The sequence below is a fragment of the Prionailurus bengalensis genome, chromosome X, assembly GCF_016509475.1.
Source record: "Prionailurus bengalensis isolate Pbe53 chromosome X, Fcat_Pben_1.1_paternal_pri, whole genome shotgun sequence".
In the NCBI taxonomy this organism is placed as follows: domain Eukaryota; kingdom Metazoa; phylum Chordata; class Mammalia; order Carnivora; family Felidae; genus Prionailurus; species Prionailurus bengalensis.
The window spans coordinates 124,172,541-124,189,534 of NC_057361.1; the positions used below are offsets into that span (position 1 = coordinate 124,172,541).

The 16,994-nt window shown below is 43.7% G+C and overlaps 1 protein-coding gene across 1 annotated transcript in view; it reads left to right on the forward strand.

Annotated features, from left to right (window-relative positions):
- The window catches only part of MTM1 (myotubularin 1), a 98,106-nt gene extending 82,331 nt beyond the window's left edge, over positions 1-15,775 (forward strand). The window contains exons 11-15 of the mRNA XM_043571053.1: positions 1,176-1,382; positions 2,291-2,383; positions 3,091-3,204; positions 7,316-7,492; positions 14,044-15,775. Of these exons, the coding sequence (XP_043426988.1) occupies positions 1,176-1,382; positions 2,291-2,383; positions 3,091-3,204; positions 7,316-7,492; positions 14,044-14,211 (759 nt within the window). The 3' untranslated portion in view covers positions 14,212-15,775. The remainder of the gene's footprint in view (positions 1-1,175; positions 1,383-2,290; positions 2,384-3,090; positions 3,205-7,315; positions 7,493-14,043) is intronic.
- The last annotated feature ends 1,219 nt before the right edge of the window (positions 15,776-16,994 follow it).

Genomic DNA, 16,994 nt, shown 5'->3' on the forward strand with positions numbered 1-16,994 from the left:
TTACACAGGATAAATGAACACTTAAGTCCCTAGAAATGTGTGTATGTGCATCATTCATAGTAATCAAATACGAGAAACAACTACATGTCTATCAGCTGATGAATGGATAGATAAAATGTGATCTGTCAATAGAATGGAATTTTTTTTGGCCTTAAAAAGGAAGGAAGGACTGATACAGGCGACAACATGGATGTACCTTAAAAACACTCTGCTGAGTGCATTAAGCCAGTCAGGGTGCCTGGGCAGCTCAATCAGTTAAGTGTCTGACTTTGGCTCAGGTCATGATCTCCCAGTTCATGGGTTCAAGCGCCATGTCGAGCTCTGTGCTGACAGCTCGGACCTGGAGTCTGCTTCAGATTCTGTGTGTGTGTCTCTCTTTCTGCCCCTCCCTGCTCATATTCTCTCTTTCTCTCAAAAATAAATAAACATAAAAAAGACCACCTATTTTATTATTCCATTTATATAAAATTTTTAGTAAACACAGAACTGTAGAGAAAGAAAGCAGATCATTGGTTGCCAGGAGCCGAGGAAGGGAGCAGGGTTTGACCTCAGATGGCACACGAGACTTTTTATGGGTGATGGGTTGTGATGATGGTTGCACAACTGTATAAATTTACAAAACCTTACCAAACCACACACTCATGGGTAAATTGTATGGTTCGTAAAGGATTACTCCATAAACACCTAAATCATCCAAAAATGACATTGTGGCAATAAGTGTTTGTGTACATAAATTTAGTAGTACTTCTAAGTCTCAAACTTTTACTAGAAGGCCATCCCTGTATCCTTACATAAGTATTCTACTAGTGAGCCACAGAATAGTTCATATTTTGTCAAAGGCTCAGAGATGATTTCCACTGTATCAGGCCTTTAGGGTCTAGACCTATTGGACCAGTGATTTTTCTAAAATGATCACTGTTACGAGCTGAATTGTGTCTCCTCCCCCACCCCAAATTCATATCTTGAAGTCCTGAGGTACACCCTCCCCGTCCCCCAACCCTCCGTACTTCAGAGTATGACCTTTTTAGAAATAGGGTCAGTGCAGGTGCAGTTAGTTAAGATGAGGTCCTACTGGAGTAAGGTGGGCCCTTAATCCAGTAAGCTAGTAAAAAACTGTAATTTCACATTTCAGCAGTCTCTTACAGCCACCTACTGACTCGCGTGTTCTTTGCCAGCTTGTTTTGACGGGAGCCATTCAAGTAGCAGACAAAGTTTCTTCAGGGAAGAGCTCAGTGCTTGTGCACTGCAGTGATGGATGGGACAGAACTGCCCAGCTGACGTCCCTGGCCATGCTGATGTTGGACAGCTTCTACCGGAGCATCGAAGGGTTTGAAATACTGGTACAGAAAGAATGGATAAGTTTTGGACATAAATTTGCATCTGTAAGTAAACCATAAAGCTCATTTTTTAAATGTCAGATCACTGCCATTTGAGATGTAAAAACTAGTCATTAAACCACATATTTGCTTTTGAAAAGGAAAATCTGAGGGATTGAATGATAAAAATCCGAGGGATTGAATGATAAGGACTCTACAGGTGTGAAAACGTGTGATGCCTGGGGTCAGGTAGAAGTTGTTTTAGGAGACTTCTTTATCCATCTGCAGTATTTACAGTTTGATTTGAAAGTAATACCAGAAGTCTGCATGAAAATGTTCACGTTGACTTTGTGTGAAAGGAGGAGGATAGGATGACAATTCTTTCTCAAATACTATTAGAGCTATTAGAGCCAAATACATTTTACAGAGATACTAGATTCTTATTATTCTGATACACACATTTCCAGTTCTCGGTTCCAGATATCCTTTGCATAACCCTTCTGAACAAGATCACTCAGGTGATGGTCATCCACATTTCCTAAGTAGTGTGAATAACATTTTCAAGTAGAAAGAATCATGGTTAATAAAAGAATAAATGGTGAGGCTTTTGTCTTGTTTTTAGGAGAGAAAGAACTTACTTTTAATGATAATGATAACACCCTTTTGGACCCAGCTTCAAGGCTTCAAACTTGAGGGTTGGTCCCTTCGTGCCACTGACATAACCACAGAGTCATCTGGCCCTGTCTTCCTGCAGCTGCCCTGGACTGGTACAGAATTCCAGTCAGATGAAATAGTTGGAGCACATGTGTTGGTATTGCTATTTTATAGATGTTTATATACTTGATTTCCACTAGTTCAAAATTCGGCATTGGAAAGCAGATCATGGACTTGTATTGTCACATTTTGTGGGTTGTATGCTTTCTCAGTCTCGTGCCCTTAAATTATAACAAATCGTCTTCATCAATTCCTCTTAGAGAATAGGTCATGGTGACAAAAACCATGCCGATGCTGACCGATCTCCTATTTTTCTCCAGTTTATTGATTGTGTATGGCAAATGTCAAAACAGGTAAGGGATATATAGGATAAAGATACGTTTGACTCAGTGTTTAAATATTTTGTTCTAATATCTGGGATTTGCCTCATCTCTATTTACATTCGTATGTTAATAATCGTTGAAGCCAGATGATGGGTATATGGGGTTTGCGGTTTTATTCTCACTACTATTTATGTCTGGGATTTTCCATAATGTCATAAAAATTCAATATCTAACTGTAGCATCTCTACTAACGGAATTGACAGTACGTGTATAGAGGCATGTGTATATAGCTATGCCTGCTAACATATGACACCATAAATAATAAAATACCCTATATGCCCTGTGCACCCAGGAGAACTGAGATAATTGGCTTGCTTTCCTATTTAGTTATTCAGTTATTTTATTTTGAGAGACAAAGACAGAGTAAGCAGGGGAGGGGCAGAGAGAGAGGGAGAGAGAGAATCCCAAGCAGGCTCTGCACTGTCAGCACAGGGCCCAGTGCTGGGCTCGATCCCACGAACTGTGAGATCATGACCTGAGCCGAAACCAAGAGTCGGAAGCTTAACCGACTGAGCCACCCGGGCACCCCTACTCGACTCTCCTTTAAACCCCTCAGTCCTGTGCACAGCACCAAGAAAAGAGCTGTAGGATGTGTGCGGATTATGCACCTCTTTTCAGTTCTGTAAGAGATCAGCCTCAAGTTTTCATGCTTTGTTGGCTTGTTTGCTTTTGTCTAGTTCCCTACAGCTTTTGAATTCAATGAACGGTTTTTGATTACAATTTTGGATCATCTGTATAGTTGCCGGTTTGGTACTTTCTTATACAACTGTGAATCTGCTCGAGAAAGACAGGTGAGTGGAAATGCTAATCGTTTTAATTAAATGCGTCTGGTCTTTCCTGAAGGAAGAAGGAAAACAAAACGATAGCTTGGTTTGTGTGAAATGCAAATGTTTCTCATTTTTCACCACGGAGCCTGGGTGCTTTCACTTCAGCCAGGGCTTGTTGAGTGTCTGCTATTCAGTGCAGGGGTAAGACACTAACTTTGCCCTCAGAGAGTAGGAATGACTTTAAAGGTATGCAAGGGCTCCCTCCCAAAACACCATAAAAATGTCAGTAGAGGAAATTGTTTTAAAGGCATAAACCTACAAGAACAGGGAAGATGAAAAAGGAGATGTGGCAACCAAATTTTAGAAGCTGATAAGTTTGTAGACGACGTAGCTTGAGAAACTGAGTCTCAGATCAGCAGCGGGGGAGCCAGGAAGCAGCCCTCTTTGCACTGCCTAGAGTCCCAGATGACTCGGGTTTTCGGGCAGAGCGGAAGGATAAGACCACCCGAGGGTCTGTTGGGAATCAGCAATTAGCCTCCTCAGATCCCCTCCACTCTTCTGGAGCTGAGGACTCTGGCAGAGTGAGTCTCTGGGCAGGGGACCCGAGTGTCATCTGGGGGTGAGGCGAATGGAGAGGAACTGACTCTGAGGGCCGCAGCTTCTTTCCCCTACTGACTCCCAGCATTCTGGAAGCAAGTCCTCACGTTCCGGGAAGGAGCATGGAAGAACCTCTGTCGGTAAGGGTCGGGGGACAAAATGGAGCCCTCGGCCATTGTTGGTGGGGATGCAAAATGGTGCAGCCACAGTGGAAGACCGTGTGGTGGCTCCCTCAGAAGGCTAAACATGGAGTTTTCCTAGGACCCAGCAATTCCACTCCTACGTACATACCCAAGGGAAATGAAGGCAGAAGTTAAAACAAAAATTCGCACACAGATGTTCACAGCAGCACTACTCACGATAGCTAAAAGGTGGCAATGACCCCAGGTCCATCAGCGAGGATGGGAGAAACAGAATGTGGTCTATGTATACTCTGGAATACTATTCAGTCATAAAAAGGAATGAAGTCAGGGTCCAGGCAACAGCATGGACAAACCTTGAAAACATGCTAAATGAGGGGAGCCAGACACAGAGGCCATGGATCGCATGATTCCATTTATTTGAAATGTCCAGAATAACAAGTACATCGAGGCAAGAAAGCAGATGAGTGTTTTCCAGGGGCGGGAGGGGAGAATGGGGGGTGCCTGCTTAATGGGTATGAGGTTTCCATTTGGAGTGATGAAAATATCTCGGAACATGTTCCATGTGGAGTGATGAAAATATCTCGGAATGTGATAGAGGTGATGGTGGCACAGCTTTTGTGAGTGTACTGGATTGTAGACTTTAAAATGGTGAGTTTTATGGTATGTGAATTCCACTTCAATTAAAAACAATCATCTCTGGGGAAACTGGCCCGAGAAGAAGGACCTAAAGATACCAACACCTACGGTTCCCCACAGTGAAGCTCACCTTGACAAGCCTCATGATCCGAGAGCTTCCAGTCAGCTCTTCAGCCCTCCGCTCTTAAATTGTAGCAGACAGCCAGGAGTGAGAAAAAGCAGCGTGGAGAAAAGAGTTACCAGGTAGGGAGGGCAGAAACGCACACAAGCAGTCATCATTTAATATCCCAAGAAAGATCAGAAAATGTTGGTGGTGAGAGGTAATAACAGGATGTTGTTTGGAAAGACCGTTTCGAGATCAGAAACCAACTTGAAATGAAACACATGATGTCCACAGAAATGAAAATCTCAGAAGAAGAGCTGGAAGAGGAGGTAAAATCTCCCAGAAAGACCATTAGAGATAGAGGTGGAATATGGAGACCAGATCACTCCTGGAGATCCAAAATCCACATAGTAGAGGTTCTAGAAAGAGAAAATGGGGAGGCGATAGAGCAGGAAATCACAGAAATAATTTGAGAATGTTTCCCAGAATTGAAGTACATGAGTTTCCACATTGAAAAGCCTGCCAAGGGCCCCAGTGCAGTGGAAAAAAATAGACCCCTACTAACACACATCTCCATGAAGTTTCAAAACAACCGGGGACAAAGAAAAGATCTTCCAAGCTTCCAAAGAGAAAAGGAACAGGTTATTTGCAAATAAGCAGATTGAGAACACAAAATTGTTCAGTATCAGTATTGGAAACTAGAACTCAGTAGATCATTGCCTTCAGAATTTTATTTGTTTATTTTTTTTTAGAGAGAATGAGAGTGCACGCAGGAGCAGGGGAGAGGGGGAGAGAGAGAGAGAGAGAGAGAGAGAGAGAGAGAGAGAGAGAGAGAGAATCTTAAGCAGGCTCCACGTTCAGTGCGGAGCCTGATGAGGGGCTCTATCCCACAACCCTGGAATCATGGCCTGAGCCAAAATCAAGAGTCGGACGCTCAACCAAGCCACCCAGGCACCCTTACCTTCAGAATTTTAAAGGAAAATGGTTTCAACCTAGTATTCTCCAGCCACCAAACCGTCAAACAAATGACTAGGTAGGCCAAAGATATTCTCAGACATGCATGGCATCAAGACTTCCCTCCGACACCAGCTTCTCTCGAAGCTGCTAGAACGTCTGCTCCACGCAAACAAGGAAGAAGACTGGAATCCAGCTCAGAGAGAGGCAAGAGGGGGTGCTCAGGGCGAAACAGGAAAGAGATCATAGACGCGAGCTGGACACAAGACACAGAAGCACCCGGCGCAGCTTGCTTTCCTCCGAGGATCAGACTGTGAGCTCTGAATGTACAGTGTCTTGACAGAAGTTCGAGACGTTGGAGGAAGAGTTGGGGATTGGATTACTGGTAAATGCCAAGGAAAGTTAGCAAATGGAACAGGCAGTTGTTAAACCAAGGGAAGACGACAAAAATTGGGGAGAAAAAGTGACTATGTAGCCTGCCTGGGAAAAGCATTTGCTTCGCGATAGTGATCAAAACACTAAACGTCAGTCTCTTGAAAGCTGTGGGGGGGTGGGGGGTGAGGCAGGAAAGAGACTGAGTGCCCGGAGCCGTTTAGCCCCCAGGTAGCAAGGAGGGCATGTTATCTAGAGATGTGGAGCTTAAGTACCAGGTAATCAAATCAACTTAAAAAAATCAAGCACAGTTGCTTGTGTGGAGAGAGGTGAGAGAGTTAATCTTTGTATAACAAACCTCGTCAGGCTACTTGATCTTTTAAACTATGTGCATGTATAAAAATAAAAACAAGCATGCAAATAAACACAACGCAATATAGATTGTGGCATCCGAAAGGTACAAATGAAGTTTTAGGTGGATTCCAAGGAAGGCAGACTTTTGCTGCCATTGTTATTGTTCACACATTAATGAAATATGCATGCTAAAGACATGTCTTCAGTTCCTGGCTTCAAGCTGTTCTTTTTTAGCATCCAGTTTTAGCTTATTGGTCCTTTCTTATTGAAGTCATTACTAGGAAGAATTTCACATTGTGCCGTTGGTAATTTTAGTAGTTGTACCTTTTATTTCCCAAGCATTGGATTCTTCCTAGTTTATGTTCAAAATTGGTAGCAATCTATAATAAACTGCAAATGTGAATCTCTGTGTGGGATGATGGACACTGAATGAAAAAGTAAAGATTGAAGTCCGTTATCTAGGTGTTTTCAAATACCTGGATGGCAGCATATGATAAAGATTACACATCTGGATGGTTGCTTAAAATCACTTTATGTCTAGATACCAACTGTCAAGTAGGCACAGGTGAAGACCTTACAGTTCTAACAAATCTAAAAATGAAAAGAGCCAGCGGGATCTTGCGATAATTTTTCTTTCTGCTGAATTAAAAAGAACATACTGCCCAGATATGTGTTCATAAATGTTTTACCTCGCCAGGAACAGTCATTTTAGGTCAGTGAATTGCGTTTAATGGTACAGCGTTCTGCACCTCTGTCTTCTGGCAGAAATAGTGGCTCTCAAGCTAGGCCATTATCTATGCAAATATCAGGAAGTGGTTGCTGGGCACTCACTGGCCCGTGAGGCTTTTTGAGCCATTATGGGGATAATGTAAATGTGTGATTCAAGTTGAAGCTCAAATGTATTGCCACAGGCTGAAAAATGGTTCGCGTACTTGTGTGTTTTTACTTAGGCGTTCCACTTTCTCTTTCTCTATAGAAAGTTACAGAAAGAACAGTATCTTTGTGGTCACTGATAAACAGTAATAAAGACAAATTCAAAAACCCCTTCTATACTAAAGAAATCAATCGAGTTTTATATCCAGTTGCCAGTATGCGTCACTTGGAACTTTGGGTGAATTACTACATTAGATGGAACCCCAGAATCAAGCAACAAGTAAGTGAAATGACATTGTTAAAAGGCAGTGATGTGTATTAATTATTGCTTCTGGACTTAGATAATGTCATTTGGTAGTTTTTTTTCAAAAATATTATGAGGGGGAAAATAGACAAAAAAATACACTTGCTTTCAAATGCAGCTTTAATTGCTAAGCCACTTATTTTGATTGGCTTTAACTTATATTCCTATAAATAATACAATTTTGGGGGCGCCTGGGTGGCTCAGTCGGTTGAGCATTCTACTTCACTCAGGTCATGATCTCACAGTTTGTGAGTTCGAGCCCCGCATCAGGCTCTGTGCCGACAGCTCAGAACCTGGAGTCTGCTTTGGATTCTGTGTCTCCTTCTCTCCCTGCCCATCCTCTGCTTGTGCTCTGTCTCTGTCTCTCATAAATAAATAAATAAATGTAAAAAAAATTTTTTTTTAGATAGATAAATAAATAATACAGTTTTGGGGGCACCTGGATGGCTCAGTCAGTTAAGCGTCCAACTTCAGCTCAGGTCAAGATCTTGCAGTCTGTGAGTTCGAGCCCCACCTCGGGCTCTGTGCTGACAGCTCAGAGTCTGGAGCCTACTTCAGATTCTGTGTCTCCCTTATTCTGCTCCTCCCGTGCTTGTGCCTCTGTCTCTGTCTCTCTCAAGTAAATAAACATTACAAAAATAATAATACAATTTTTTTTACTAAAATGTAAACTGATTAGAAGCTCTGGAAAATTTTCGAGTTTTGATAGCCAAGGTTTTCCTTCAGTTAGTGGACATTCTTGCACATCATAAGAAAATTCTTTCCAGGAAGTAGACTTAGATGATCGTTCAAAGAAAGAAAATATTTTCCAGTATCTACCCCAGGTGTATGTACCAGGTCAGCTAATATCAGAGCACATTTCACTGAGGGGCATGTCTTCTAAAATACAGATAAGTGATCTGTCAGTGGATAGATTGGCCATTTATCAATCAAAACGGGAAACTGATTTTTGAAGCAAAAGATTCCACATTTTGTTGGAGACACACTCGGGCTTCTCCATTCTCCCCCTTACGCTCCGCTCCAAAATCAAAGAAAAGTACAGCCTGCGCTGTAAAGGCACAGAAGCACTGCCAGTTCATGATTTGTTTTAAGCGTGGTAAATCTTCAGTATTTGCAATTGCTCTTTGTAAAGGTTTGCACGTTTTCCTGCAGTGTGGATGGTCGACTGACTACCGGTTCTCACAGGCCGGTGTGGCGTCAATGCCAGCTTTAATCCCGCTAGAAGTCGCAGGGCGACAGCAGGGCCCTGGCTCTGCGGTCTGTCTCTTCGATTGTTTATCCCACTCGGGCAGCTGGCCACGGGCCAGCCTGTGCCCTCTCTTCCCACTGGGGAATGCCCGCTCCTAGCTGGCACTCTCGTTTCAAGGTCTCTGCTGCTCACATGAAAGGCTTCTGCAATTCGGCAACGGTAGCAATGTGTAATCTCTCAGAAAGTGACAGATTCCAGGGCTGGAGAGCACTCGCTTGCTTAGTTTGGGATTTGAGAAGCATGTTGAGGGAATTTACTCAACAGTAGTTCTTGCATTTGAAATATCAAGTAAAGAGGAAATGGGAATTTTGCCAGGGTTCTAACTGTTACAGAGGACATGTTCCTTTTCCAATTAGAAAATATTCTATAGATGTGCACTGTGTCTTGCACATTGATCCTTTTATGTATTTATTGTAGCCTTTTTTTTTAAACCATTAGTAATTAGAAAGTATCAACAATTTCTGTACAGATCCTTTAATCTCCCCTCACCCATTTGTACTTGGAGAAACTCTTAAGATTGGAGGAATTTAGAGCAATTCATTTCTGAATATATAAAGGTGACAATTGGGTGACAAGTCAAGTTGGAAGAAACATCATTAGAATAACTTGCATCTCTCTCCCTTTATTTTCATAGAGCTTAGCAAAATGGGCCTGGTCCAGATAGGAACACAGATTTTTTTGATAGAGGTTTCTATGTTGAGACAGTAATTGGTCTGTGTTATGATCTGTGAAAGTACTCAAAAAAGAAAGTAACTTACGCTTTCTCTGTAGATTTCTACATGTATCTTTGTATTTTCAGGGAGGGAGACACAGAGATTAAGAGGAGGTAGTGTCAGCCCCCAGGAGCTCCCAGGTTGATGGGGGTTCCCAGGAACATAAGTCCATGAAGATAGTGCTCAGGGAGAAATGTCATAATAGAAGTGTGAGTTAGGGGCGCCTGGGTGGCGCAGTCGGTTAAGTGTCCGACTTCAGCCAGGTCACGATCTCGCGGTCCGTGAGTTCGAGCCCCGCGTCAGGCTCTGGGCTGATGGCTCAGAGCCTGGAGCCTGTTTCCGATTCTGTGTCTCCCTCTCTCTCTGCCCCTCCCCCGTTCATGCTCTGTCTCTCTCTGTCCCAAAAAAAATAAATAAACGTTGAAAAAAAAATTAAAAAAAAAAAAAGAAGTGTGAGTTAAATGCCTTAGATTTCCTTAAAGATCTCACGTAGAACATTATTTCATACAGAAATAGATTTAAATCTGATCACATAGGGCTTCTTAAATTACAGAATGTAAACCTAAAGAAATACACTTAACCACTTAAAAGTTAAGTTGTTCAGTTGTCTGGCCCAGTGGGTACACACACCTTTACTGGGTACCTACAGCATTCAGAGCACTGCAAGTATCCCATCAGTACCGAAAGATACAAAAGCATATACTACATCCAGCCCCTCCCTGTGATGAGCTCTAGCCTAGAATAAGGCAGGATTAGTGTGCTTTGCTTTTCTTTTTTCTTTTCTTCTCTTTTAAATCTTTGTTTTGAGAGAGAGATTGTGAGCGAGCAGGGGAGGGGCAGAGAGAGAGACAGAGACAGAGACAGAGACAGAATCCCAAGCACCATTAGCGCAAAGCCCGACGTGGGGCTTAAACTCAAGAACTGTGAGATCATGAGCTGAACTGAAATCAAGAGTCGGACGCTTAACCAACTGAGCCACCCAGGCATCCCAGGTGTGTGTGCTTTTGAAAAGCAAAAGCCACCAACCTTTGCTATGACATAAAAATTCGGCAGAGTTGATGGAAAGACCAATACTTACATTAGAGGAGCTCTCCATAAGCAAATTCGGTACCTGTATTAATACGTGGGACTTGCTCATGCCGGAAGCACAAGTATTCAGTGAGTCCTGTTATAAACCTGAGTGGGGCCTTGGGCTGCTGGGGAGCTTCATATTCTACTTCGGGGGCCACTGTGCTCCCTACAGCTGTTAACCAGGCTGGCACTGGCAAGCTCACGTCTCTGCATAGCGATCGCCAGAGGTTGAGAACGAGGACAGTCAGATATGGACAGGCTGGCCTGTGTGGTGCTGAAGTCGTCTCCAGTAGGAGGGCCTGTCTTCTGTGCTGTGTCGACACTCTTTATTTCACACTCAGTCCCGAGTGAGAGGCCGTGGCGTGGCATTTATGGCCACTTGACTGTATTTAAACCTCATTTCTCATGGTTTTGTCTGTTGGACTCTTTCCTTGTATCCTCTAAATGGTTTGTATTTTTCTGTAGGCTAATGCCTTCTGGACATTTTGTACCCATCACTGGACTGAATTCGTTTTATTTCTAGTCATTTTTTTGGTCTACTCTCTCGAGTTTTCTAATTACACAGCCTTGTCCTCTGCAAAAATGAGTTTTACCACTGATTTCTTTTTCTTGTCTAATTGTGCTTGCTGGTACAATAACAAACTGATCCTCATAGTCATATGAAGAAAAGACAGTTTTAAAAATAGCCAAGACAGTTTTGAAGGAGAGAATCTTGAGAAAGAACTTGCCCTGAGATTCGAAAGGGTAGAGCCCAGAAACAGACTGTACAGGTGTGGGGCCCAGTAGGTGACACCAAGCAGAGAGGATGGACGGTTGATGGTGAACAGGCCTGGCACAGCAGATCAAAGTGGACGTGTCTAAAATGGAACTCTTCGTCCCCCAGAACCTGTGCCTCCTGCCATCTTCCCATCTCTGTTCTCGGCAACCCCATCCTAGTCACTCTGGCCAGAGACTGGGCAGTCCTCCTTGACTCCCTCCTCCCTCGCACCCCTTATCCAGTCTTTCGGCAGAGCCTGCTGGACTGGGCCCTCCGAACCTATAGGACTCTGGATACTCTGCACCAGTACCCCTGCTGCTGGCCCCGTGCGGGCTGTGTGATGCTGCCTAGCCTTGTAGCTGGGCTCCCCGATCCCACCCTTGCTTCCTTCTGGCACGTTCTCAACATGGTAACCAGAGCAGGCCTTGCAAAACGGATCCCAGATCCCACCACCCCTCCACTCGGAAGTGTCCAGGGAACCAGTCGCCTCACCCGGCACCAAAGCCCAGGTCCCTGCAATGGCCTCTGAGGCCTAACGTGGCATCCTTCCAGCCCTGTCCCTCTTACACTGCTCTACTTCTCTTCCATAGTGTTCCTCACCTTTGAACACCTTCTGTAACTCAGACCTGTAGTATTCTCTGTCTGTCTCCCTCTGCTGGAAGAGAAATGGCATTAAAAACTGGGATTTGGGGCTCCTTTGTTCACTGATGGGTCCCAAGCACCTGGAATAGTGTCTGCCCTCAGCTGAATACACAGAGAAAGATGGACAAAAGACATTACCAGGCCACGCACAGCACTTTACTGGGTATCAGGCGCTCTACCAAGCATTCCTGTTCCAATGCCATATGCATCTTTCTGGAAAACCTCGCGTTCTGCAGTTACGGTAAAAAAAAAAAAAAAAAAAAAAAAAAAAAAAAAAAAAAAAACGAAAAAAAACCAGGGTTTACAGGAAGAATAGGATTAGAAGGGAGGAGGAGACCTCTTCTGGCCTGTGGGCCTTTGTAACCAGAGCTCTAATGGAAGCACCAGTGCCACTAGAAATGCACGCACCATCACACATCTGTGGCATTTCATCTGGCCTCTGTCAACCACTCCTTGGCAGCCTGAATTGGGTTGAGTGGTCTCCCCCAAAAGACGTGGCCCCTCCGAACCTGTAAGTGTGATCTTATTTGGTAAAAGGGTCTTTAGAGATGTTACTAGGTTAAGGATCTGAAGATGCCATCTTCCTGGATTTGCAGTGCACTCTATATTGCGTGACAGGTGTCCTTGTAAGAGAAAACAGAAGGAGATTTGAGCCACAGACACTCACGGGGAGAAGGCCATGCGAAAACAGGAGAGGTGGGAGGGCGGGAGGGAGGGAGGGACACAGTCACAAGCCAAGGAAGCCTGGAGCCACCCGAAGCTGGAAGAGGTCACCCTTCCCTGGAGCCTCCAGAGGGAGCACAGCGCTGCCGCTGCCGTTGGCCTGATTTCAGGCTGGTGCCCTGCAGGGCTGTGAGCAAGTACATTTCTGCTGTGTTAAGCACCCCGCCCCATTTTATTTAATGTGTCATGGCAGCCAGAGGAAGCTCAGACACCATCTTAAAGCCCCGGGCTCGTGCTCCCTCCTTGAGGTACAGGTCCCAGAGGGCTTGTGCCCCTACCACAGCCCGCTGTCCTCCGCGTGCGGTGCGGGCTGCGGCCTGCATATCAGGCGTGTCTTCACAGCTTCCTTGTTCTGCTCAGCTCAACACAGTAGGAACGCACTTGTATAGACTTTTGGCTTTTTTCTTAATGTCTTCATATACTGCTCAAGCTTTCTAGGAGCTTGCCTTTGATCTCCTCAAAACACGCTGGTGATGAGGGAGTCTTCGGTGGGCCACCCTACCGTGTATCTTGGTCTGGGTGCTGATTACATGAGTGTACGTATATGTAAAGGCTCACTGAGCTGAGCATTTTAAGATTCGTGCACATTCCTGCCTGTTAATGTATACATCAGTACCAAGGTTTTGAAAGTTAGCATGCTGGGGAGATGCACACTCTGTTCCCGCCTGACTTCTAACCTTTGTACTGCCGCAAGGCCCCTGTCCATCAATGAAAGAAATCGTCCAAGCTGACTGTATTGGCTGACTTCACTCGTGCAGCAACCCTGTGAGGTCTGTGCTGGGTTTTTTTTTGTTTGTTTGTTTAATTTTATTTTTTATTTTTTAAAATTTCCATCCAAATTAGTTAGCATCTAGTGCAACAATGATTTCGGAGTAGATTCCTTAGTGCCCCTTACCCATTTAGCCCATCTCCCCTCCCACAACCCCTCCATATTTATGAGTTCTCCATATTTATGAGTGTCTTCTGTTTTGTACCCCTCCCTGTTTTTATATTATTTTTGGTTCCCTTCCCTTATGTTCATCTGTTTTGTCTCTTAAAGTCCTCATATGAGTGAAGTCATATGCTTTTTGTCTTTGTCTGACTAATTTCACATAGCATAATACCCTCCAGTTCCATCCACATAGTTGCAAATGGCAAGGTTTCATTCTTTCTGATTGCTGAGTAAGACTCCATTCTCTATATATACCACATCTTCTTTATCCATTCATCCATCGATGGCCAGCCATTTGGGCTCTTTCCAGACTTTGGCTATTGTTCACAGTGCTGCTATAAACATGGGGGACCCTTTGCGCGTGGCAGGGACCCTTGTGTGGATCAGGGCCCCTTGTGCGTGGGCAGGGAGAGCCCTAACGCCCATCTGTGCTCTTTGCAGCAGCCCAACCCGGTGGAACAGCGCTACGTGGAGCTCCTGGCCTTGCGTGACGAGTACATCCAGCGGCTCGAGGAGTTGCAGCTCGCCGGCTCCGCCAAGCTCGCCGAGCCCTCCACCTCGCCGGCCGGCCCTTCGCCGATGATGCCCCATGTGCACACCCACTTCTGAGACGGGACCTGGGCGCCGCGGCGCAGCTCTGGGCAGAGGACGTCATGGCCTTTCATCAGGGGCCTCTGTACAAAGTAGATTGAAATACTTGCCTCCATGTAGAACTGGAATTAACACGATCTTAAACTCTTGAATATGTGCCTTCTAGAATACATATTACAAGAAAACTCTAGCATCTACACGGCAATCAGAAGAAAGGAGCCAAGATGAGGTTTTGGAAAATGCTAACACCTTTCACGAGCAGGTTTTGAGAGATTAAATTTAATTTACCTCTTTTGAAATACTATGTATACAATATCTATTTTGTAGGCTTAATTGGAACGACGTGATTTTAAACTAAAGTGAAAACCTGTGTTTGTGAAACGAATTTGCCTTAGGTTGCTCGCGACAGTTGCTTTGGATTACCTAAAATGAATCCAAATGTGAAAGATGTTATTGCCAAAACCAAATTGAGCTCTTCTTCTGAGGCATCATCCAAAAGCAAGGTGTTTAAATAATTGCCAAATTTTATACCATCGTCAAGTGGTGACTTAAAGAGAAATAGCTGTGTAGATGAGTTTTTCATTAGTTTGAAATTTTAGAATATGAAGTGTTTTCCCCTAATTTTCAAGAGGAGCGTATTTTTATATTACACAGATGGGGCCCAGTCAAATAGGATTTGATTTTTTTTTTTTTTAACGTTTTGCCCGTTCTATTTTCTGAGTTCTTCTATGAGCTTGCCTAAAATTCTGACCCACTTTCCAGTTATGGAAAACCCCTCATATAGCACTGTTTGAGGATGGCGGGGGCGTTATGCTGCTGAGGTGACTGTTTTCGCAAACATCGCTCTAGTCAGACCAGCTTATCTGCCAAAGCGTAGGGTCGACCATCTCGGACGTATGAGCTGTTGCTAGAGCATCATTCTTTGAAATAAAAGCTGCAGTTGTACATTTGTTGAGCGTATTCTTGAAAGTATTGTATTTCCATTTACATGGTGTTGGATGCCCTTCCCCCCAAGCGTGCATTAAACTGGTTCTACAAATTTTTACTTGAAGTGTACCCGGCAGTTTGCTTTTTCAGGTTTTGGGTTTTTTGTTTCTTTGTTGTTGTTGTTTTTTGTAGTAATAGTAGTAAATGAAATTGCAAATGCAGTTCTATTTGATACCTGAACTAATTCATTTAGTTAAGTATATTTGTAAAAGTTAAGGCTAGAGTTAAAACAATTAATGTTTTACAGTGATTTGTAAAGGACTATTTATAGCTAATATGGTTTTGTTTTCAATGAATTAAGAGAGATTAAGTATATCTTTGTAAATTATTTTATGTCCTAGCTTAATTGGTCTACCAAATAAGACATCTCAAATATAGTAGTATAATGTATAAATTTTGTATGTATAAGAAATTTTATTAGACGTTCTCTTGCTTTTTGTAAACGCTGTAAATATTTCATAAATTAACAGTGTCACTCCATAAAAATAAGAAAGCTAATACTAATAGCTTAAAGGGTTTTGTGAAATTTCATGAAAAAGTTTTCATGACAATAATGACTAAAGTCCTGCTGTAATAAATATATTAACGAAACATAGCACTCTGTTTTCGGGGGTGTGACTGTGTGTGTGTGTCTTCTTTTCCTGGTTCTGCTACATATGTGCTTTATCTTACTAGAGACCTTACAGGGCTCTCCCAAAATTGTGACAATATGGGACATTTGAGTGTATTAAAAGTGCTGTTTTTTTTGTTTGTTTTGTTTTTTTAGTGTTTATTTTTGAGAGAGAGAGAGAGAGAGAGCGTGAGCAGGGGAGCGGCAGAGAGAGAGGGAGACACAGAATCCGAAGGAGGCTCCAGGCTCTGAGCTGTCCACACAGAGCCCGACATGGGGCTCAAATCCACAAACTGGGAGATCATAACCTGAGATGAAGTCAGAGGCTCAACCCACTGAGCCACCCAGGCGCCCCTAACAGTGCCGATTTTAAGCCACAACCGTCTTTATTAAAGTAAGGAGAGCTTCTGCAAAAGAGCCAGGGTGCATAGACCCAAGACTTCAGACTGGATGCAGAACATAGCGGCTGCCATTGAGGGAGGCTAAGACATTGGTGGGAGCAAGCCATACGTGGTGTCCCTTTTGGTGAGAATTCAATGTTTTCTCAGATACAGCCAGTTGGAAATTACATTTGCATTCTAAGGATGCTTTTAATAGTTCTAGCAGTAAACTAAAATTAGCCACTTTTTAAAAATCTGAATAGGACTCTTAAAAGATCATGTCTATTTTAGAACTGTATTTGAGATACTTCGCAAAGGTTCTGCCTCAGACATGGCTGTGTTTAGTCCTCACTACAACTCCATGGGCCACGTGGTATTTCTGTCATCCCTGTTTTCCACCTGACGAGAATGTCGTTGCTCCACAGATGCAGTGACCTGCCCAGAGTCCCACGGCATCCAAATAAACGTGTACAGGTATTAAACTGAATTCAATCTCTCTGGTGTTCCCAGTGAAGAACCTTAGCTCTGCCTTCTGGAAGGAACTAGAATAATCCCTCTTCCTGGGACAGCCCTTCAAATAATGTGGAATCCTGTGGGTTTGGGATCCTACAATAGTTTTTCCTAAGTGTAGTCCCAGCACTTTCTGATCTACTTTCGACAATGCAGCGAAGCTTATCCTTACGCTTTTTTGGCAGGAGTAACGACACTCTCCAAACCAGCAGACTGGTGGCTCATCACCTGCGGCCCCCTCTATAGAACACAGGTTTGTGGCATCAGTCATTCGGGCAGCCCTTGTGGCATTTGGGGCATCAGGCAAAAAGCAG